The 22,939-nt window shown below is 37.4% G+C and overlaps 7 protein-coding genes and 1 long non-coding RNA gene across 11 annotated transcripts; 6 read left to right on the forward strand and 2 right to left on the reverse strand.

Annotated features, from left to right (window-relative positions):
• The first annotated feature begins 338 nt into the window (after window positions 1-338).
• Window positions 339-8,658, forward strand: LOC104747974 (protein EXPORTIN 1B). 4 transcript variants are annotated; one of them, XM_087487616.1, is made up of 32 exons: window positions 339-978; window positions 1,235-1,351; window positions 1,438-1,530; window positions 1,633-1,704; window positions 1,791-1,898; window positions 1,969-2,051; window positions 2,191-2,329; window positions 2,415-2,483; window positions 2,560-2,637; window positions 2,834-2,896; window positions 2,974-3,018; window positions 3,122-3,229; window positions 3,322-3,420; window positions 3,528-3,737; window positions 4,152-4,211; window positions 4,427-4,537; window positions 4,798-4,895; window positions 5,140-5,248; window positions 5,477-5,542; window positions 5,618-5,716; window positions 5,809-5,889; window positions 5,974-6,063; window positions 6,207-6,292; window positions 6,377-6,457; window positions 6,553-6,735; window positions 6,949-7,015; window positions 7,159-7,269; window positions 7,404-7,511; window positions 7,598-7,735; window positions 7,816-7,953; window positions 8,045-8,149; window positions 8,249-8,658. In XM_087487616.1, the coding sequence occupies exons 1-32, from the start codon at window positions 880-882 to the stop codon at window positions 8,369-8,371; spliced, it is 3,237 nt and encodes a 1,078-aa protein (XP_087343742.1). In that variant the 5' UTR covers window positions 339-879; the 3' UTR covers window positions 8,372-8,658. The 4 variants fall into 4 exon arrangements, with proteins under 4 accessions (XP_087343742.1, XP_087343740.1, XP_087343741.1 ...); XM_087487614.1 differs by having other exon boundaries at window positions 437-978; window positions 7,816-7,968; XM_087487615.1 differs by having other exon boundaries at window positions 437-978; window positions 3,534-3,737; window positions 7,816-7,968.
• Window positions 8,659-8,812: 154 nt separating this feature from the next.
• Window positions 8,813-10,670, forward strand: LOC104783161 (uncharacterized). Its single transcript, XM_087487619.1, has 6 exons — window positions 8,813-9,159; window positions 9,485-9,575; window positions 9,658-9,773; window positions 9,877-9,936; window positions 10,019-10,084; window positions 10,172-10,670. Exons 1-6 carry the CDS (start codon window positions 9,103-9,105, stop codon window positions 10,358-10,360), a joined length of 579 nt encoding a protein of 192 aa, XP_087343745.1. The 5' UTR covers window positions 8,813-9,102; the 3' UTR covers window positions 10,361-10,670.
• A 103-nt stretch (window positions 10,671-10,773) lies between these two features.
• Window positions 10,774-13,506, reverse strand: LOC104744403 (uncharacterized). Its single transcript, XM_010465460.3, has 4 exons — window positions 13,048-13,506; window positions 12,112-12,583; window positions 11,812-12,021; window positions 10,774-11,719 (listed from the first exon to the last, which is right to left on the reverse strand). The coding sequence occupies exons 1-4, from the start codon at window positions 13,159-13,161 to the stop codon at window positions 10,929-10,931; spliced, it is 1,587 nt and encodes a 528-aa protein (XP_010463762.1). The 5' UTR covers window positions 13,162-13,506; the 3' UTR covers window positions 10,774-10,928.
• Window positions 13,500-17,166, forward strand: LOC104744404 (uncharacterized). Its single transcript, XM_087487618.1, has 4 exons — window positions 13,500-14,202; window positions 14,286-14,797; window positions 14,909-15,175; window positions 15,423-17,166. Exons 1-4 carry the CDS (start codon window positions 14,021-14,023, stop codon window positions 16,730-16,732), a joined length of 2,271 nt encoding a protein of 756 aa, XP_087343744.1. The 5' UTR covers window positions 13,500-14,020; the 3' UTR covers window positions 16,733-17,166.
• A 77-nt stretch (window positions 17,167-17,243) lies between these two features.
• Window positions 17,244-19,445, reverse strand: LOC109129048 (late embryogenesis abundant protein At5g17165). The gene is made up of 2 exons (XM_087487620.1): window positions 19,099-19,445; window positions 17,244-17,688 (listed from the first exon to the last, which is right to left on the reverse strand). The coding sequence occupies exons 1-2, from the start codon at window positions 19,206-19,208 to the stop codon at window positions 17,433-17,435; spliced, it is 366 nt and encodes a 121-aa protein (XP_087343746.1). The 5' UTR covers window positions 19,209-19,445; the 3' UTR covers window positions 17,244-17,432.
• LOC147926178 (uncharacterized) lies at window positions 18,667-19,374 on the forward strand. Its single transcript, XR_015581729.1, has 2 exons — window positions 18,667-18,900; window positions 19,048-19,374. It is a non-coding gene; the product is annotated as an uncharacterized LOC147926178 (long non-coding RNA).
• Window positions 19,446-19,541: 96 nt separating the features above from the next.
• On the forward strand, window positions 19,542-20,257 carry LOC104744405 (uncharacterized). The gene has a single exon (XM_010465462.2). It carries the CDS (start codon window positions 19,677-19,679, stop codon window positions 20,067-20,069), a length of 393 nt encoding a protein of 130 aa, XP_010463764.1. The 5' UTR covers window positions 19,542-19,676; the 3' UTR covers window positions 20,070-20,257.
• A 1,402-nt stretch (window positions 20,258-21,659) lies between these two features.
• On the forward strand, window positions 21,660-22,702 carry LOC104744406 (protein OXIDATIVE STRESS 3 LIKE 3-like). Its single transcript, XM_010465463.3, has 2 exons — window positions 21,660-22,035; window positions 22,242-22,702. Exons 1-2 carry the CDS (start codon window positions 21,869-21,871, stop codon window positions 22,534-22,536), a joined length of 462 nt encoding a protein of 153 aa, XP_010463765.1. The 5' UTR covers window positions 21,660-21,868; the 3' UTR covers window positions 22,537-22,702.
• The last annotated feature ends 237 nt before the right edge of the window (window positions 22,703-22,939 follow it).

Raw genomic sequence — 22,939 nt, forward strand, 5'->3', positions numbered from 1 at the left:
TTGAGAAGTACAAAAATAAAAATAACCTTAAAAAGTGTAAAAATTTACATACAACTGCCATTAGAAATTGTTAAATAAAAGTTAAAACTATCAAGGGTATAAAAGATAATTAATAATTAATAATCTTATTATCTTATTATTAATCAGCAAAAATCACAGATTACATGGATAATCAATTGACTTAAATTAAATCTATTTACCAAATCTTTATCCTTTTAACTAACAAATCTCATACACATTAAAATTTTTAAAATGTGGAAGCAATCTTCGATTACTGCCGCTGATTCCATGGAATTCATCTTAGTGGATGATTGATGAAGCTGTATGTTATTTTCCATAATTAAGGTTTTTTTCTCAGTATTTTTTTATTAAACAATTTCTTTTCCTAAACATATATATATGATGATAGGATGGGAGCTGACCTTAAAAATGACTTAATCAAAAAATTCGAGAACGGAGCTTCTGAATTTTCAATCATAAACCATTATAAATAATATAACAACAAAAAAAATTATTATAGATTTCAATAAAAAAATTGTTCAGCCTGCGGTCTACCGCGGGTTAGTACCTAGTACAGTTTAAACACTAAGAACGGTCAACGGAAAAGTAAAAGATAAATAAGAAAAAAAAAAAATTTTACAAGTCTTCCCTTTTTCTCAGCGTCGTCTCCTGCGTCAATCGTAAGCTGTCGTTCAAAAACAAACCTCTCCTCTCCCCTATATTTAAAACTGCCTCTCTCTTCCGTACCGCTCTACCTCTACCCAAAGAAAAAGAAAAAAAAAACTCGAGAAATTTGTTTTCCCTTCATTGATTCACTCTCGTAATCGAGTCTCCTCTTTTTTTTTTCGATTCTTCTGGAATTTGCGTATTCTCTCCGCCATGGCTGCTGAGAAGTTACGAGACTTGAGTCAGCCGATTGACGTCCCTTTACTCGATGCTACTGTTGAGGCTTTTTACGCTACCGGATCTAAGGAAGAAGTGAGTCCATTGTTTTATCAGTGAATTTTAAACGATGAGAGCGAGTATAGCCACCGCATTAAGCGGTCTATTTATTACTGTTAATGCGGCGTCTTTGTCGTTGCTTTTTTTTAATCGATTTGGGGGTTTAGGCGAGGGTTTAGTATTTCCGATTCAAATTGAATGAGTTTTGGTTGATTTTTTCGTGGGTTTGAGGTTCTTTTAGTGTCGTTGCTTCGATTTGTTTGTGATTATAATGTTTGAAAACACATTGCAGAGAGCTTCTGCGGATAATATCTTGAGGGATTTGAAAGCTAATCCTGATACTTGGCTTCAAGTGGTTCACATTCTACAGAACACCAGTAGTACGCATACAAAATATTTTGCACTACAGGTTGGTTTTTAGTGTTCTCTTTATATCTGCTAATGTCTTCTCATTACTTTGCTGCTTATTTCTCTTGACATTATCTATTGTTTCAGGTGCTGGAAGGTGTTATCAAATACAGGTGGAACGCATTACCGGATGAACAACGTGATGGAATGAAAAATTACATATCTGAAGTCATTGTGCTGGTATGTATTATCTACAGGCATTAGGTTGTCTTTTTTTTTTTTTGGTTAGAACGAAGATGATAGATCAACTGAATTGTTTTGATGTTTAATTTTACCGTGTAGCTCTCAAGGGACGAAGCATCTTTCAGAGCGGAAAGGCTTTATGTTAACAAGTTAAATGTCATCCTGGTTCAGGTACTGAAAATTTTGTTTCTGCCAATTTATCGAAAAAGTCTGTTTATTAGTCTTTGAGAATAACGTATGATGTGATGTGTGTGCAGATCGTGAAACATGAGTGGTCAGCAAAGTGGAGAAGCTTTCTTCCTGATCTAGTTAAAGCTGCGAGAACTAGTGAAACTATCTGTGAGAATTGCATGGCTATTTTGAAAGTAAGTACAATCTAGTTACATTTGCGTTAATTAAGTTCATGGTGTATTTTAATAACATTTCTTTTCTTAGCTCCTAAGTGAAGAGGTCTTTGACTTCTCAAGAGGAGTGATGACTCAGCAAAAGATCGATGAACTCAAACAATCTCTAAACAGGCAAGTTAGACTTTTCAAGGAGTTTACTTTATTAGAATAAAGTAGAAATAAGAATTAACTATGTTCAAGTATATGTCCGTAATTTGTAGCTAATGTTTGTTTTTCATAGTTTACTGATTTATATTGTTTTCTTATGCAGTGAATTTGAACTCATTCACGAGCTATGCCTATATGTCTTCTCAGTGTCCCATAGACCAGAGCTTATACGTGCAACTCTCTCTGCATTGCATGCCTATCTTTCTTGGATTCCGTTGGGATATATATTTGAGTCCCCGTTGGTAATATTTTTGGAATAAGTGGAAGGAAATAAGTTAACAAGTCTTTAATTACAAAATCTCCCATTACTGATCTAGTTATTGGCAGCTGGAGACCCTACTTAATTTCTTCCCTGTTCCAGCATATAGAAATCTCACACTTCAATGTCTGTCAGAGGTATGCCAGTATGTAGTTCAGATTTGTCTGCTGTCGCTATTTTACTGTCATTGTCTAACTAGTGTTTTTCTGGCAGGTCGCAGCTCTTAATTGTGGGGAAGTCTACAATGTGCAATATGTCAAGATGTACAGCATCTTCATGAATCACTTGCAGGTAGTGCTGTTATCTTTGTTTGTTGGTTCTACTTATTTTCGTGGATTTATTTCTTAATGATCCTACTATAGAGTCTCACTTTTAGTCAGTTAATGTACTTTTTATGGTCATTTACCTGTTCTGTCCTGTATTTAGATTGACTTTCATGATAATTTGGCTTCTAGGTTGATGCCCATACTTGTTTTCATATCTGCAGGCAATTCTTCCTTTAAATTTTAATATCCCTAAGGCATATTCAACCGGAAGTAGTGAAGAACAGGCAAGTTTTTTGTTGTGGGTTAGTTTCTGGCCATTCCATTTTTCGAGATAATGACTGTATATCTTCTTTACCTCTAGGCTTTTATCCAGAACTTGGCACTGTTTTTCACTTCGTTTTTCAAGGTAAATCTCTTTCTTTGTTGAGTAAGTTACGTCAGGTTGTTTTGGATGTGTAACTGATGGACGATGGTTTGCATTTGTTTTTCTACTCTTTTTTCGTTTGCAGTCACATATAAAAGTTCTAGAATCTTCACCCGAAAATATTTCTCTCTTACTTGCGGGTCTGGGATATCTCATTAGCATATCATATGTTGATGACTCTGAAGTATTCAAGGTATGTGAATTATAGTTTTTAATATATATATTTCATGTTATTTGTTCAATGTTTTGGAAACTGACACGTTTTGCTTGCTTACGAGCGAACAGGTTTGTTTGGACTATTGGAATTCATTAGTTTTGGAGTTGTTTGGGTCGCAACATCATGTCGGTCACCCTGCACTAACTCCAAGTTTGTTTGGAATGCAAGTATGACTCCTTTATGTTCTTTTATAGAATGGAATCAGGATTATAGATATTGTATTGGTTGAACTTTGCTTTGATGTATTTACTTACCTGGGTCTTTATTTTCCTAGTGTCAGATGGCTTTCCTTCCTCGTACGGTTGATAGTGTTAAACCTGAAGTCACAGAGCGGCATAAAATTTATTCAGATCCATTGTCAAAAGTAAGAGGGCTCATGATTAGTCGCATGGCTAAGCCTGAAGAAGTGTTAATTGTTGAGGACGAAAATGGGAACATTGTCCGTGAAACTATGAAGGATAATGATGTTCTTGTCCAGTATAAGGTACCAATCGTGCATATGACCTATCTTCAGTTATGTAAGATATACTAGGTCCTCCACACACGGCATGTTCATTCATAGTTATTAAACAGAGTATTTATATTTGTGGTAAAAAAGTATTAGCTATTTTTAACAGTTATTATATAATAGAAATATAAACAAAATAAATATAAGTGAATGTTTATTTAGACTTTTGATTATTTTTTAATGTTGAATAAGCTCTATTTAATACTCTCTTTTTTTTCCTTGACTCATGAAATCGGAGAGAAAAACTGACACAACTTTTACTCGCATCGCTACTCCTTTGATATAGGATACCAATAGTGTTATGATATATTAGAAGAAAGTTCTATTATATGATCCGACTTTTAGGTTTCAATTATATGGTATCCCATTTCATATTTTACACCATTGCAGATAATGCGGGAGACATTAATCTACCTCTCTCACCTTGATCATGAAGATACAGAAAAACAGGTACTTATTTTGAGGGTTACCAAATTTTCCTATCCTCTTGACTCTAGAATGATTTAGTTTTCAGAGTTTACTTTTAATTCTTTACGATTTTTATGTGTGCTAATGGTAGTATATGTAGAAGTGTTCATAATTGTGGATTAGCCGTACTTTGAAAGGGTAGAATCTTGGCTTACCCCTGTTGTATTGATGTCAACTTTTTTGTTGTTTCTTCTAAGATGTTGAGTAAGCTAAGCAAACAGTTGAGCGGGGAGGAATGGGCATGGAACAATCTGAACACTTTATGCTGGGCTATTGGGTCCATTTCTGGATCCATGTTAGTAGAACAGGTAAGATTTCCGTTCTCAGTGTCTAATTGTATTTGTAATGAACTACAGTTTTAGATTTGTTTATATTTCAGTCATATACTATTGGCCCTAGGTATGTGCTAGCATTTTTCTAATGTTTCTAATGTTATTAGTGTTCTTGAGTGGTCTCCTATTGCTTTATGGTCGATTTGTGTTACATTGGTTCTACCACCAGTGTATTGTGACGTTTGTATCCTTTACTAATCATATCAACAACTCCGTCTGTTTTCTTTTCTTTTCAGGAAAACAGATTTCTAGTGATGGTTATTCGCGATTTGTTAAGTTTATGTGAAGTCGTCAAGGGAAAAGACAATAAAGCTGTTATTGCGAGCAACATCATGTGAGTTTTTTTCTACATCATGGATCCTAGAATTGAAACCTATTCATTACATCTTATCAAAATTAATACATCTACATTATATTGTTGATTTTGGCTTGGATTGTTGGTACTTATGTAGCGTGAGATTTTCTCTAGAAGTGGATCACTTGTTACCTGCTAGCATTATATATATCCCAAAACTTAAACTTGTCCCATGCATGATTTGTTTGAGTATTTGACTTGTGTTCTTGTACATTCGCTTCAGGTATGTTGTTGGACAATATTCAAGATTCTTAAGAGCCCATTGGAAGTTTCTAAAGACAGTTGTCCATAAGTTGTTTGAATTTATGCATGAGACGCATCCTGGTGTTCAGGTAATTCTTCCCTTGTTCAAGTTGGAATTAGAATTTCTGTAGGAGTTATAGTTTCTTGGCTTAATCTTTCATATTAAGTAGAACCAGTTGAGACTTTGATTTCTTTACTATCCCTTTATATCTAATTGTACCATCGTTTATTACGTCTCAGTGTTCATAAAAAGTCATTGCTCACCTTGTTGCTGTCTTTGGGTGGTCTGGTTTATCTAACGACCTACGTTTTTTTAGGACATGGCATGCGACACATTCTTAAAAATTGTTAAAAAGTGCAATCGAAGATTCGTTATTGCTCAGGTATGTACTGGTCCGTTTAAGACACCTTTTAATTCTTAGTTTATCATCTAAAAAGTGATATTCTGTGCTTTTAAGGTTGGAGAAAGTGAGCCATTTGTATCTGAACTTCTATCAAGCCTTACTACAATCGTTGGAGATCTTGAGCCTCATCAGATTCACACATTTTATGAAACTGTAAGAATTGTTTGTCGTGTCTCTTTGATGGAGATGGGAAGCTATTTCTTATTGTGATCGCATTCTTTGTCTCTATCTTTCTCTCTCTCCAGGTTGGTACTATGATCCAGTCAGAATCAGATGCTCAGAAGAGGGGTGAATACCTCCAGAGGTTGATGGCTCTCCCGAATCAGGTCTGTTAAGTGTTAAGTAAAAAGGTACTGTTCAGCTTTTGTTTTTGTCATAGCTGGCTAAAGGTATTTTTTGCTATGATGTAGAAATGGGGAGAAATTATAGGACAAGCCCGCCATAGTGCAGATATCCTCAAGGACCCAGATGTGATACGTACTGTGCTTAATATCCTCCAGGTCTGATATCTGACAGAGTTTGGCTGGAATTTTATTTTATTAATACATTAGAATTTCATTCATAAATATAGGATTATGGTTGAGCTGGTGCATTGGTAGACCTTGGTTTTTATTACATGGTATAAACTTATATACGTGTGCAGACAAATACACGGGTTGCAACTTCACTTGGAACAAACTTCTTATCTCAAATTTCGTTGATCTACTTGGATATGCTGAATGTTTACAGGTAAACTCTTTATGCAATAGTTATGTTGCAGTTAAGAGTTATGTGGTAGACATAATTGACGTAATTCTTCCTCTTCTGCACCAGAATGTATAGTGAACTTGTGTCAAGCAGCATTGCTAATGGAGGCCCATATGCATCAAGAACATCTCTTGTTAAACTTTTAAGGTAGGAGGGCAATGCATATCAAATAAAAGCACAGATTTTGATCCCCCTCTATTTCAAACTGGAATAACATTACATCTTTATGCTTCACGGAACAGGTCTGTTAAGAGGGAAATCCTTAAGCTGATAGAAACATTTTTAGACAAAGCTGAAAACCAGCCACACATTGGAAAACAGTTTGTTCCACCAATGATGGATCAAGTACTTGGCGACTATGCAAGAAATGTTCCTGATGCCAGAGAATCAGAAGTCTTATCACTCTTTGCAACGATAATAAACAAGTATGTGTCTTCTCTGTTTCAGTTTGCCTTATTAATCCACGATGTTTACAGTCTTCTCTTTTAAGAATATTTATATTTATCATCATGGATTAATTGAATTAGTTGATGCATAAAAGTTTCAATAGTGTGAAATCTCCAAAGAAGTTTTACACAAAATGTACCATTAAATTGTATTATCTTCTAAGTTGGCAACTTGTTGATGTGTTCCTGTAGGTACAAGGTTGTAATGCAAGATGAAGTTCTCCTCATATTTGAAGCTGTTTTCCAGTGCACATTGGAGGTAATGGATTCTATGCTCCATTGAAAATACTTCCTACATGTGCATTTTTAAGTCAGTCCACATTTTGGAGATATTATGAACAATGTACTGTGATTCTCAATCGTAGTTATGCATCTAATGAAGGTCAATTTGTTTTTCTGTAGATGATTACTAAAAATTTTGAAGATTACCCAGAGCACCGCCTCAAGTTTTTCTCGTTACTTCGTGCTATTGCCACATTTTGTTTCCGTGCCTTGATACAGTTGTCGAGCGAGGTTGGTGATTATGTTCTTCAGTGTTTTCTTTGCATGATCTTCGAAAGCTATTAACGCCCTTTCCATATTGATAGTTTTCTAGTAATCCCTGAGTTTTTCTTGTTTTTTGTTCCTCTTTATAAATTTATCATCAGCAACTGAAGCTAGTGATGGATTCAGTTATCTGGGCATTTAGGCATACTGAAAGAAATATCGCTGAAACTGGGCTCATTCTCTTGCTCGAGATGCTGAAAAACTTCCAGGTTTTTTCTCGTTGTGTTAACTGTTTCACTTTTGGCCCCTTATGTTTTTGTTCATGATGTAACATGTTCTCTCTGATTTGTGACAGAAATCTGACATCTGTAACCAATTCTACCGAACATACTTTCTGCAAATTGAGCAAGAAGTATTTGCTGTCTTGACCGATACCTTCCATAAGCCAGGGTTCAAGTTGCATGTGTTGGTGCTGCAGCATCTATTTTCCCTGGTACAGATTCCAACTTACATAAAAATCTGCCACTTGGCTAGTTTATGCAGAATTAAAGGATTGATCATAAAAATGTTCAGGTTGAGAGCGATTCTTTGACGGAACCATTGTGGGATGCTGCAACGGTACCTCATTCGTATCCAAATAATGCAGCCTTTATTCGTGAATACACCATCAAGCTTCTAAGCTCATCATTCCCCAACATGACTACAACAGAGGTAACTAATCTAAAGGTGACTAAACCAGAGGATATTCTTTTCTTTGATTGCGACTTATCTTGAAAACTGACAACACACAACAAAAAAACAGGTGACACAGTTTGTGAATGGGCTATACGAGACGAGAAGCGACGCTGGCAGGTTTAAGAATAACATACGTGACTTCCTTGTACAATCCAAGGAATTTTCTGCTCAGGTAAATAAAAGATTTGCTACAGATTAAATTGGTATCTTATTTCCGTTAAGACCACATATCATTAAAAAAAATCTAATGAATTGGATTTGATTTGTTCAGGATAACAAAGATTTGTATGCTGAGGAAGCTGCAGCTCAAATGGAGAGAGAGAGACAAAGAATGCTTTCAATTCCTGGACTTATAGCTCCCAGCGAAATTCAAGACGACATGGTTGATTCTTAAGTCTTGTCGTGTCTTTAGAAGAAGGCTATATTATAGTAACCAATGGATGAATTACGTTTTTTTTTTTTTCTGATGATAGTAAAAGGCTTTAAAAGAGTTTTGTTTTTCTTTGAGTAGTAGATAGCTTCCTAATCGATTTTGAGAAATGGAAAGCTTAGAAATGAGAGAAAGTGTGCGTTTGGATTTGGTGTAGCTTTCTACATAACAGTTTTTGACTTGTCTAGCTAGTATTCCTCTTCTTTTCGTAAGACTATATTATTTGATTCAGTAATCAGTTATTATCAAAATGAAATATGTTTAGGAGCTCAACAAGACAACAATAATCAAATTCCTTGTTTAAACGAAATATTAACAGGCCTAGTTGGGCCTTGACACTGCAAAGAGCAATTTCCTCCGGCATCTCGTTTTTACCCTTCAACCGGTTTTAAACCGACCCTAATTAATTTGACTTTTGTAAACCGGGTTAAAATTGAATACTATAGAGAGAAGACCAAGTCGAATCTAAATACACCTGGATTGATTCCATTGTACCCAAAAAAAACGCAACCTTTCTCGGGAAAATCTTCAATTCCTGGAAGAACAAATATCGATCATCTTATTAAGCTTTTGATTCTCTCTGTTTTCTTCAGTTTCTATTAGGGTTTTGTCGATAAGAGAAACCAAGTAACAGTTCTTCGTGTTGTTGTGAGGGTTTAATAAAAGCTTTTGAGAGAGAGAGAGAGAGATCAGAGATGGGTCAAACTTTTCGTAAGCTTTTCGATACTTTCTTCGGAAACCAGGAGATGAGGGTACTACTACTCTCTCTTTCTCTCGTCCCTTCCGCTTTTTATTATATTTTCCTTTTATTGCTTATTGATTGTTTACTGAATCCTTCTTCCCCTTTTTGTTGGATTCGTATGTTAACCTATATCTTGTGTTCCTTCCTTCATTCATTTGTTACGAATTATATATGATTGATCTTATTCAGTAGTCCAGCTTTTGTTTTGTGTATATTGACCAACCCAGCTCAATTACTAGAGGTTTTTGTGGTGTTTCTTATGACTAATCTTCTGTGGTTTAGGGTTTCTCAAATATGATTGTGATGATCTCTTGGTTGTGTGTTTCGTTTACTAGGTCGTTATGTTGGGTCTAGATGCGGCTGGGAAGACAACGATACTGTACAAGCTCCACATAGGAGAAGTTCTCTCAACTGTTCCCACAATCGGTAGGTCAGATTGCTCAAAGCGTTTTTTTTTAACTATCTTAGGACTTGTTTGCTGAGGATTTTGAACTTCTTTCTTATACAGGTTTCAATGTTGAGAAAGTTCAGTACAAGAATGTGATGTTCACAGTTTGGGATGTTGGTGGCCAAGAGAAGCTCAGGCCCTTGTGGAGACATTACTTTAATAATACCGATGGACTTGTATAGTCTTTACTTCTTTTTGCTTCTGTGTGTTAGTTAGGGAGATATGATTCTGCAGAAGAGAATTCTTAGACAGATGAATAACGAATTGATGCATTTGCAGATATATGTGGTAGACTCCTTGGACCGAGAGAGGATCGGTAAAGCGAAGCAAGAATTTCAGGTACCTTAGAGAAATTACACTAATCTTTTAGGTGAAACTAGTCTCTGTGGAGTGTCTAATCTCTGCTTATTGATTTCTTCAGGATATCATAAGAGACCCGTTCATGCTCAACAGTATCATTCTAGTGTTTGCCAACAAACAAGACATGGTAAAAAAAAGTTCAAAGCTCTAGCTTTTCTTATGTGATATCTTTCTCATTTACCAATATTGATCCAAAACTCTTTATGAATCTCAGAGAGGAGCCATGTCTCCTCGAGAAGTATGTGAGGGGCTTGGCTTACTTGAACTCAAGAACAGGAAATGGCATATACAAGGCACATGTGCTCTTCAAGGAGATGGGCTCTATGAAGGCTTAGACTGGTTATCCTCTACGCTCAAAGAGGTTAAAGCTGCTGGTTACTCATCCGTTGGTCCCTCGTTTTAACACTCACTCCATTTACTAGCTATAATTGACATACGAAAAGTACCAAATCAAGCTCTCATGGTGTTCAGTCTATCCACCATTATATATACTTTTAGTCCATGGTCAAAGTCTTCTTCTTGGCCTCTGATATGTTAGTAATATCACAAAATCAAAATCTCTCAATACTTTTTCTTTTCTTTTGTCTTCACATGGCCCTGCTTCTTAAAAAGCTAAATGTTAAGCTCCTTTTTTCAGATGGATAAAATGTATCTGCAAAATTCTCATGGGATCATCCCTTTGAAGCTATATATGATTGATCTTTTTGCGTCTCTGTCATCCTCTATTGAGCTTTTGGCTCTTCAATTCGATAAATTAAGAACATACAGCTAAATGAATGGAGAGATTATTAGAAAGCAATGGAGAGAAAGTATGAATGAGATTAAAAGTAATAGAATTCATTAGAAAATTATGTTTTGGATTTTTCTTAAAAAAAGAAAAACACAGCAGAAGGGATAAAAGAAACATCAAACATCTTTCCAAGAGAGAAAGGAAATGATTTCAAAAAGAGGCAAAAATAGTTTGGTCTTCTTTACTCAGCGCCCTTGTGTTGTTGCTTACTCTTAATATCAAGCTCTTTGACCAACTTTATTAGTTGCCTCACGCTCACGTCTTTGAAGCTCTCTTCATCAATTATCTTCTTCTTCTTCTTTGTCTTCTTCTTAGCCTCAACCTCTGCTTCTCCCTCTCCATTGATGTTAATATCCATCTCCACAGCATCCTCCTTGTTCTTCTTCTTGCTCTCTACGATTGATTCTGCTTCAGATGGAGACAACGGAGTTTTTGTCTTATTACCAGCAGCAAGTGTTGACGAAGAAGAAGAAGAAGCTGGAGTCTTCGAGAGAGGAGCCTCTTCTGATTCAATGTCAATCGATTCCTCAGATTCGCAACTGTTTTCTTCCAACTCGACCTCGTCTATCTCATATTCGGACCATTCATCGCTATCTCCTTCAAGTTCCTCCTCAGAAGCTATCTCATCGACTTCTTTTGACTCATCAGCTATCAGAATTGTTGTGACCGAGTCTACCATACTCACATTATCACTAGCAGAGACTTTAGACTCGAATGCCTCTTGGTTTGTGTCAACAGCAACAGCAACAGAAACAGCATCACCCTCCTCCGGATCAGTTTCATATTCTGTTTCATCTGAATCAGACTCAGAACCAATCTTCATTTGTTCAGACTCTGATTCTTTGTTGCAGGCCAGAGTGTTTGCGGTGGTAGTAGAAGCAGCATGGTCTACGACAACAAAGTCATCCTCCTGCGATGTTTCTTGTTCTTGGACTAGAACAAAACTGTCCGAAGCTGAAACCGTGTTGGAACCTGCAAAGAACGCCCCCATGGAAATTAAGAAATGAAAACAAAAAAATAGTGAAGCAAACAACATTGATGGGCATGCCAGTGTGTATGCATACCTGTTCCATTCATCTGTTCCTTACTAGTGGACGCATCAAAGAAAGTGATATCACCAAGATCACCATATAATATGTCAATATCTGAATCATTCTTTGAACCATCCCATTCCTTCTCCATTGAATCATTCAAATCTCTCACTGACACAACAACTTCTTCAGCCTCCTTTACTTTCTCTGAGTTTTCATCTGATTTTGCCTCGAATTTGGAACCTGCAATTTACAACTAAACTTGATTACAAACTCATCCAAATTACAAAAAACATGGAAATCATCTGTTTAAAATAACGAGGCATTGCATACCTGCGGGTGAATCTTCTCTTTCAGCATCTTCGTGCTTCTTGGCAGGTACATTTACGGATTTCAAACTCAGGTCAGCCATAGATTCTTCAAGCAATCTGACAGACCTTCTGGTGCTGTACACCCTCTGAACCGACTCATCCTTCTTACAAGATGCAGCTGTCTGAGCTCTCCTCGTGCTTCTGGCCGCTGGAGTTTTGCTCACATTGACCTCAGAGATGGTATCGGTGACGTCTAGCTTTACAGCAACCGAGGTCGCTGCTGCTCTTCTACGGCCTTCTTGAGGTAGGAGCATATTCGTGTCTCTGTTTTCTTGCTCCATTTCTCCAGCGAGGGACTTACCCACATAACAAGAACGGGTGACCAAATCTGATGACTGAGTATCATCTTTGGTGGCCTTTTTCCGAGTAGTTCTAACAGCAGTTCGAGCTACACTCGTTGGAGACTGATTCATGAAGTCATCAATACCTTCAACCTATCAAATCACAAAACAGTCAGACGATGTTGGATAGATCTAGTATAATTACAAATTTGTAAAACTGCTAATGTTACTATTGCAAAACCATCACCCATCAACAAATGTTAAAACCAAATATATATATATAAGACTTGAAACTTGATTTCGCAGATTTACCCATAGATTAGAAGCTTCAAACACAAAATTCGAGGCAGATCTACGAACAATAAGGAATTCATTCAATCTTGTTTGATTACCCAGATCTTAGAATACGATCCAATTGAAATCAAGCATCATCTGAAACCACTTCGAGGATTTCATACTCGTCACTACCAAATACTCTAGCAAACGCCCTAAATTTCTCAATTTCAGTAAGCAAAGATGTGGATCTCAAATCGATTGCAACAATATTACTGAGAATACTATCGGAACAAAACTCTAAAGAAAGGAGAAGGCAAAAAAAAAAAAAAAAAAGGACTTACAATCTCAAGAGATTTGAGAGCATCGGCCATGGCGATATTGGTCATATTGGCTGGGATTTTGTTCCTTTTACAGAAGAACTGTAGATCTCTTCTCGGAAGACTGTCGAAATCCATGGCGACGATCTAGAGAAAATGAGAGAGAGAAAAAAAAAACTTTGATTTGGGTTTAGAAAAAATGACGGTTGAATTAAAAAAAAAAACAAAGACGTTTCTGATGAGACTAAAGATCCGAAGACGAAGGATATTTATACCATTTAGGCGAACACAAAAACCCTAACTCCCCCCTCGAGCAGATGTGACCGTTGCAGCGTCAATTTTGAATTTTGAAAATTATCTTAAAAAAACCCAACATGTTATTATACTGGGCCTAAGAATTTAAAAGCCCAAATTATTGATTAGTGGATGGGCCTATGATTCGGTAACGTAAAAAGCACGCGCTTTTCGGGGAGCGCGTGTAAATTGAATGAACTGCGAAGCTAGCAATCTCCATCCGGAGGAGAGAGATAGAAAGAGAGAAGGCGAAAGAGAGACGGAGTCACGGAGAGGAGCGAGAGAGAGATATAGAGAGGTTTCAGAGAGTAAAAGAGAGGGAGACAGAGCCACTCGCTTACATAGTTTATTATAGACGGGCGGTGGAAAAAAAAGAAAAGCTGCGAGGGAAAGGTTTTAACCTAACCTGCGTAAAGAGAGAGAGAGAGAGCGTAGGGTTAATGGGAATTTTCCAAATCTGAATGGAAAGCTTAGTCCTCGCCGTCTTCACTTTCTTCTTCCCTTCCGTTTGTTTCAGTTGTGGTTTTGGATCCGCCGGGATTCCTCTGTATTACCGGCGGCTAAGCTGATTTTTTCAGGTAGATCAATCAAATACACACCGCCGTATAAGATTTTTTTTTTCGAGAGAATGGTCCTTTTTGGTGGTAGTGACGTATAAGATAAGAGAGAAAAAAGTGTGATCTTGAGTGTAAAGAGAAGAAGAATGGGAAGTCCAGTATCAGGTTCTCCGGATTGGACGGTGGGTTCTATTGTGTGGGTTAGGAGGAGGAACGGTTCTTGGTGGCCTGGGAAGATACTTGGTCAAGAAGATCTTGACTCTACGCATATCACCTCGCCACGATCTGGTACTCCAGTGAAGCTCCTCGGGAGAGAGGATGCAAGTGTGTAAGTCTCTTCTTTTTTCTGTCTGTATGAACTTTCTTTTGGACTTGGATTGATTACTGAAAGCAGTTTTGTTTCAATCTTAGGGATTGGTACAATTTAGAGAAATCCAAACGGGTGAAGCCATTTCGTTGTGGTGATTTTGATGAATGCATTGAAAGGGTAGAATCTTCGCAAGCATTGACTATAAGAAAGAGGGAGAAGTATGCTCGTAGAGAAGATGCTATTCTCCATGCCCTTGAACTTGAAAAGGACTTGCTGAAAAAAGAAGGGAAACTAGTTTCCTACAAGGCTAGAGATCACTCTCCTGATATAGTTAGGGTTCATGATAATGGAACAAGAGAATCCTCAGATTTTCTAGGGGTTGGTGATGCTACGCATTTGCTGAGAGATAAAGAGGAAGAACAACCAAGTTGTGATGATGAGGCTGTACCTCGAATGAGAGGCTTGCAGGACTTTGGACTTAGAACCGCCTCTTCAAAGCGAAAGATTTCACGTTCCAATGGTCCTGATACTTCCTTAAAGTATCTTGCCAGAAGCAACTCTTCAGCTTCTTCGAGTGGAGATTTTAGCATGGAGAGGCCCAGTTATACCCTCGGTGAGATGAATTTGAAAACTTCCAAGTTTTTAATTCCAAGATGGTTGGATACTTAAGGCTTCTGGCCCTTTTTGACATAAAATTCATTTGAAAATTTTGGCTCCCTTTCAGGAAAGGAGAACACAAGGAGTAAGGCAGAGGCTAAAAGGCCTAAATATATGTTCACACCAAATGAAACTAATGATGTTTCAGACCTGCATCAGAGTTTGCGAGGCCATAGGGAGGCAATGCATTCCTCCTTTGTCCGTGGTGATTCTCGTTATTCAGATTATGACCCTCCTGAATTTTTGGAAGATATGGAATCTGATTATTCTGAATCCGAAACTGATACTTCTGATATGGAGGAGGATACTGATGATGACATTCCCTTGCCGTCAGGTGAAGTTTTTTTGGACTGCTAAAATCTAGTTTCTTATCAATATAAATGTGTTCTACTTTTACGAAAATTGGCTTTCAATTGTGGCAAGACGGCAATCATTTCTGATTTTACTTTGACTAGAATTTGTGTCAAGCCTCTGAACTGTAAAAACCTATTAACCTGTTTAGTTACGTAGACCACAATTTTCTCTGTGTCGTACAGGTGTTAGTTATGCCCTAACTCTTGTTTGAAATCTTCTCTTTCCAGGAGCTGGGCGTCATTCAGAGCGACGCAATACTTTTAGTAGACATATGTCAGAAGAAGATGAAAGCACCAGCAGTGAGGAAGATCATTATGAGTCCTCCATTTCTGGCGACTCTTCCTACCTTTATTCCCACAATCCTGATAATGATGCTAGCACGGTTTCCAAGTGGCAGCTTAAGGGCAAAAGAAACTTGCGGAATCTTCCAAGAAGGTCTGCACGTAAGAGAGAAATGCACCGTAATCGTATGGAAGATGGAAGATATTGTGAATATAAGAGAAGGGCATTTGGGCAAAAGCCTATGGGTTATGGTTTAGATTTTAATGGGACAAATGATATGAGCGATGGTACTGATGACACTGATCCCAACGAAAGGCAGTTCGGGGACAGAATGATTGGACCAGGTGATAATTATCAGTTCTCATCTGTGGTTTCATCTGGATGTAAGAACATCTACAGCCATGACTTGCTGGACTGGGATGATGATCCTTGGGAAGGCCGGATTGGTATGAGGAAGCGTGGGGAGGAAAAACTTGAAGGTTTAGGTCAGGAGTTTGATGTTTCTCAACGACATTTTGGCAGAAAAACGCGTTCTTCGTTGATGGATGTGGATCTAGAAGTGCGAGGAAGCTATCAGAAAGGGCCTGTCCCAATTGTCTCACTTATGAGTAAGTTAAATGGCAGAGCAATAATTGGACATCCAGTCGAAATCGAAGTCTTAGCAGATGGTTCCTCCGAGTCATATTTTCAGACAATTGATTATTTTGGTAATGAAACAACTTACCATGACAAAAGCTTTCTTCTGCCCTCTGCTTGGAAGACTGCAAGAAGGAGTAATTCCCGGGTTCCACGGCTGCAGCCATTCTCATCTTCCCTCGAAGCGGATGATGAAGCAAACTATGATCATTCTCCGGCCGAGCAGGGAAGAAAACCGCATGTTAAGAAACTCGGGCTGGGAAGTTTTAGTAATGATGATAACTCGGTGAGGAGAAACAGTTCACTGCGAATTCCACGACCACCTGCAGAGAGAAAGCAGCAGCAGCAGCAGCAAAAGAAGTTGCTGAAGAACACAAATGCTACTGCTAGCCAAAAGACAAGGGCACTATCGTCATTCAGCAGCGAACAAGGGCACAATGGGATGAAGGTGTTACGAGACCGGACACACGAGCTCTCTAACAGACGGGTATTACCAGGACCACCAACTGTGGCCTGCATACCGGTCAAGCTAGTATTTAGCAGATTACTTGAGAAGATAAATAGACCGCCTTCAAAGCCAACTGCGAAATCCTTTAACGATAGAAGAAGAGATCAATAACAAGAGCTCTACTCAAGTGAAAACGAGATTTACAGGTACCAAACATATAACAATTCCAAGTCTCTGGTTTTCGTAGATTGAGAATCACGTTTAGGGCATTACAGTTTCTGGGGTGATGGATCTTTTTGAGCAACCATCAGTCTTTTATTATGTGATGATTCTGAGGGAAAATTAGTCGTTAGGGAGAAGAATTTACTTAGAGAGGCTCTGGTTATTTATTGGTACAGATCGGTGAAGAAGTAGAACAATATACCACCACTGGTTCGTTTTGTATATATTTTCTTTTTCTCTCTTTAGAAAGCTTTATGTATCTTTTTGATTTAGCTTCAGCTTTTAGTTTACTAGTCTTAGAGAGCTTTTTTTCGTTTCATTTGATTTATGACTCTTTCGCTGGTTAATCAAGATTACAGATATAATTGATATTGTTCTTGAGAGATTCGATTAGCAGATGATGTCTTTTTTATATGTCCTGGGGTCATCACTCATCATGGCTTTGATTAACCGCACCAAATTAAAAACCAAACCTCATTTTTTATTGGTTTGAATCTTTATCGTTAACACCCATCGACATAGACGTAGCAGCAGAACATAAAAGTTATTTTAGGACACTATTTGACTTGGCAGATTGTGTACTTAGAAAGAACCTTATTACAACGACATAACACCAGTAAAAAGCAGGGAGAAAGATAGAGTGGGAGACTCAAACATGGTGAGTCTTGTCCGAGTCCTCGAGACTTGTGGGGCGAAACCAAGCAGTCTCCTCCAGCACAGCAGAGTCCTGGCGTGCACCTTCAGCAGCGAGGGTGTGCTCAGTAGTGGAAGGGCCGAAAACTCCTGTTTGTGGATGAGGAGACCAATATTTGTCGGAATCTGGCTTTATGACTTCGTCAGGTACTGCACTTGCATGCAGCTCATCCTCCACGTTCTTATCATACGCCGAGGAATGACCACTCCGACTGTTCAAAAGAAAAAGATTGTTAGAAGACTTTTATTTATCTCACATTCTGTCGCATGTATAAAAAGAATCTAACGCAAAATTATTTAGTCAAATCAATACGCGATATCAAGGAAAATAAAAACAAAATTCCGGTTGGGTGGGAGATTGTTGATTGGTAGGTGAGACGTTGCCACCACAGAAAATACCCACAGGGACACAACCACCCAAAAATAATGATTTCGTACAGTAGTCACTCTTCGTATAGATTTTTTTTTTTATCCGGTCATTGTATATTATTTAAGATGGAAAGTTTTGATTTTCATAAAAAGTGACCCCTTAAAAGCCTTTTCCCTATAAAATTGATATAAAAATCAAGTAAATGTCAAAATATGTCATAGTCAGCCCCCCATCAATATTTTCTATATCTTCAAAGCTGTCGGTCCAATTCTTATCTTAATTTAACGATATGAGAAGATCAGCCAGGTCACGTCTACGTACTGATCTCATAGACTCATACTATTAGATGAAAATAACGTGTTTAAAAAAGATGGAGTACAGCAAAGAAGAAACTAAATGTGGTTTGTAATTAAAGATGTAAATTCATTAGTTTTGGCTACAGTTTTGAGTTTGACCCCCAGCTACTTAAAACTGCAAGTAAAGAAAAGGAATTTATTATTCTTTAAGGGTATTGATGTAAATTACAACTACCGACACGTGTCAAATCCGGAACTAGATTTGTTTTGGTATTATCCACTTACGCCTAATGGCATATGCCATTTTTTTTTGGTAGTAGAATGGGTACATTGCTTATGCTTTTCGTACGAATATAATTATTTTCAAGAAAATGTTATTAATATTTTAAGATATGGTAAAAGGATTTTCTTGGAGAGAAAAAGACTTTTAAGACTCAAAACTAATACACTTGTTCGAATATGACAGGGTGCTTTTTCAGATCCCATTGCGTTTATATTAAGCATATAGAGATACGAACAAAAACAAGAATTAAAAGAGAGCAAATGTTTAGCCGACAAAAAAAAAAAAAAAAAAGAGAGCAAATGTATGATATTGAAAATATAAAAGAAGTCTGATATCTGAACTTTCTAGATCTGGGAATCATATCTTGAATTCAAGAAAGTGGAAACTAAAGATTGTTTGACCAAACTAGTAACACACTGACAAAATAACCAAACACCACAAACCTCTAATAATCTTGTTAAAAAACCTCTATTATGTACGTATATTCATATCAGTTTCTCATCATATATAATCAAGATGATGTTACTGTATACTACTACTGTCCATTTCATAGGAATTAATTATATTTCCACATGAAAATGTAGTTGTCATCAATGTATTTTCTTTTCTTTTTGTTACTTAGGTTCAAAGAACACATGAAAAACAAAAAGAGAAAGAGAGTGTTTTTTGATACCGTGAAGGGAAGAGAGCAGAGGCGGTGGCGCGTGTGGAAGCGCGTGTGTTAACGAGGTGCTTCCTTAAACCGGTGGTGATCAACTGAAAGCTCTTCGATCTGGTTGCCATACAAACTCTGTTTTTTTTTTCTTCTCGTCGGAGATGAGAATTTGTTTCTACTTAAAGATTTTGCTTCTTTTGTTTAGTCAGTATGTGTGATGAACTCTGTTTAATGTGTGCTTATATATATCCATTTATGTATCTGCTTTGAAAGTGATGTGATTAGGAGACAAAACACAATCTGATCAACGTGTCTCACCTACCAAACGTTGCCGTTTCATTTTCATTTTTTTCTGACGCCGTTACTTGACAAATGGACTGTGTGTGAATCTAAGCCTATTTACTCTTGTAACTATTTGGGCCGAGTTTAAGTAAACGCATAAGCCCATTTAAAACTCTTCTCCCTCTTAACCGACGTGCGACACGCGTTGACCGCCCACGTGTTCCTTACTCACATCTTCTCTTCCAATCCCACACGAGAAGAAGAAAAAAGGATCGGAAAAATAGAAAATTCAGATCTAGCTTGATCCGGTGATAATGGCGCTCGAATGGGTTGTTTTAGGTTACGCAGCGGCGGCTGAAGCGATCATGGTGGTGCTATTGACGATGCCAGGACTCGACGGACTCCGCAAGGGATTAGTCGCCGTCACTCGTAATCTCCTCAAACCGTTTCTCTCCATAGTTCCGTTCTGTCTCTTCCTCTTGATGGACATCTACTGGAAGTACGAGACTATGCCTTCGTGCGACGGCGATTCCTGCACACCGTCGGAGCATCTTCGTCACCAGAAATCTATGATGAAATCCCAGCGAAACGCGCTTCTCATCGCGGCTGCTCTTGTCTTCTACTGGATCCTTTACTCTGTCACCAATTTGGTTGTCAGGATCGAGCATCTTAACCAGAGGATCGAGAGGATCAAGAACAAGGATTGATCGGCTCTTTCTCCTCTCGTCTCAGTGGTCCAATTAGTGTAATGCCTTTTCTCTGTTTCAACGTTTTTGACTTCCGGAGATTGAAGGATTTATCCTACTTTTCTATGCTTGGATTCTTATTTGTTGTTACCAGATTGAGATTGTTCTTGTTGAATTTTGAATTTTGATTGACTATAATCTTCTCTTCAGGATATGCGTTTGATGAGACACACATGATTGATGGTTTTAGTGAATTGAATCTATGGCTATACACTGTGATTTCTGTTAAGCATTCTGTGAATTGGAGTAATCAAGGAAACCTTTTGTTTAGTAGTGTTTAGTGTCAGGTTTCTAATATGTGCATATTTAACTGTTAAATACAAATGTCATGAATGATGCATCTGAAGTCTGAAGTAGTATTGTAGTCGTATGTGCTTTTGATATGCTCTGCTAGATACAAGAACTGATCATGAACCCTTGATTGACCAATACCAAACAATGCACATTGTAGACTAGAGTAATCACTCGTCCTTCAGTATCTAGACGATTCAGTTTTAAGAGTAGGGTAATTCATAAGTGGCTAATAAGATATTGTAGGATAGATAAGTCAAGTAGTACCTCTTAAAATATGATCATGTACTTACTTCCCCATATTGACCTTGCTATGGCAGACTTCATTCTTTTTTCTTTGGCTTTCAGTTATTCGATTTCTCTCAGTTACCTTTTAAAATGTTTGTACTTTGGCGAAACTTTTGAATGTATTGACTCGAAGTATACATTGAGATTCATGTGGAATATCTTAGCGGGAGGAACTCTATACAGAGCCATACTTGGCCTGACTACTGATACATAATTTAGGAATAGTTTTTTTCGTCAGTTTAAACACTGAGTTGAGTTATTTGATTAAAGCCTTTTCTGATGAAATGACTGACGTATTCATTTTGTGTTTATGTTTATAACTTGCGAAGGTGATTGATTTTGATTATAAATTATAGTTTCTGATGGTTTTTGGAACAGAAACATAAAACTTTACTTTTAGCATCTATAGACTCCGTCAGTGAAATAAGCAAATATTCGTAGCCAGATTAGAGGAATATAATCAAGAGTAGAGAACAGCTGATTCTGACTCTTATCATTTACCAGTTAGAATAAAAGCAGTAGAAAAATTAGTTAACCTTTCTCTGACGCTGGAAAAAAGGCAAAATAAGCACAGTAGAGGAAAACATTCTACTTGTTCTTCGGTGAAGAAAACGTATGGATTCCTCGAATCCTCCCCAAGATAATGTTTTTTATAAAGCGATCATGTGCCAAAGGGGCATTAGAGACGGTCCATAAAATAGTACATAAAACGAAGTTCATTTATCAATCATGGCACAAAAAAGTCTTTGAATCTGTTCAACATAGTTCGACACGTATCGGTTAGATTCGTTACACAGAGATTCTCGATGACCTCGTCGTTCGTGCCATCTGTTTCCACCCACCACGTAAACATGTATCTAATCTCCGTCCATTTCTTCTTTCTTTCCACGTGTCATCATCTTGTTCAATCATTCCCGGAATATCTTATCTCTGACATCTTTATTATTATAAAACACCGGAAAACCAGAACCCATGTTCATGGGCGTGACATGTTATTTGAGAAACATAACTCATTTAGATAATGTTTTAAATTCGAATGATTCATTAGGTTAATGAATTTTTTAAGCACGGGCCGACTATATAAACACATTGATTAAAAATATATATAAAGGTTATAAACGCTACTGTTTCTATTCTCAACTCTTTAGTACTAAATTAGGAGCGGCTTTAGAAGAAAAAAAATGCACTATCAAGAACAGATGGAGTCTCTTATGTTGGGAGAAGAACGCAGACGCGGAAACTTAGTCAGAGACGCAGACGTAGACGCAGATGAAAGTGTTAACTCTCCCTCTTCTTTTCCAAACTCTCCTGATGATTCGGACCGTCGAAGTTCTTCTTCTTCCTCAAGGTATATTAGAATCAGAATGTTCCGTTTATAACCCCTGATTTTAAATCTTATCAGAATAAACCCCAATAGTTAGGGTGTTTCCTAACCGGTTTATAGTTTTAAGAGTATAACACGGAAATATTCCATTTATGGGGTCTTTCTAAAAATAATTTTTCATTTTGTTACGAATATTTTGTAACCCCCAAAACGGAAATTTTCATAAACAGGAGAGGATTATCAAAACATTACAAAGGCAAATCACAGTCTTTCACATCGTTAGCAGAAGCGTTAAGCGTGGAAGATCTCGCCAAGCCGGAGAATCCTTTCAACGCTAAGCTGAAGCAGCGACGGGAGAGCCCTCACTGTCGTAGATTATCCGGATGCGGCGGCGCATCGGAGCGAAATCTTAGTGGTCACGACGTTTTTCTCGATAGACCGCCGCGGCTTTCCGGTAGCAGACCGCCTCTAAGAGCTCAGACGCTCTCGGCGGCTCATATTTCGACTTTGCTCACTCGATCTTAAACCGGTTTCCGTTTGGGAGAGAGATGTTTTTCAATTTTTTTTTTTTTTGTTTTTCTCTAATTTTGTATAAGTGTTACTTAAAAAAAGTGTTCTCGACTCTTTTGATAATTTTGTAATTTTTTTTTCAGTTTAATTTAGAAAGCACTTAACAGTATATATATATAAATACAAGTAGCTGACCAATTTTCTTGTTATCATAATGTTTTGGGTTATGGAAAAATGTTTATGAATTTTTGCTTGTGATAAAATGAAAAATTGACGAATTAATTTTTAATCTGCAACAGTGTAGCTTAATTGGCCTTTTTCTTAGAGATTGATTGGCTATAATGGGCCTAAGATGGGCTTTCTCTCTTCGCTATCATATTTGACGAAATTAAAACTAAAATTTATTCAAAAAAGGGAA

This window comes from Camelina sativa, chromosome 15, assembly GCF_030686135.1.
Source record: "Camelina sativa cultivar CO46 ecotype springtype chromosome 15, ASM3068613v1".
NCBI lineage: Eukaryota > Viridiplantae > Streptophyta > Magnoliopsida > Brassicales > Brassicaceae > Camelina > Camelina sativa.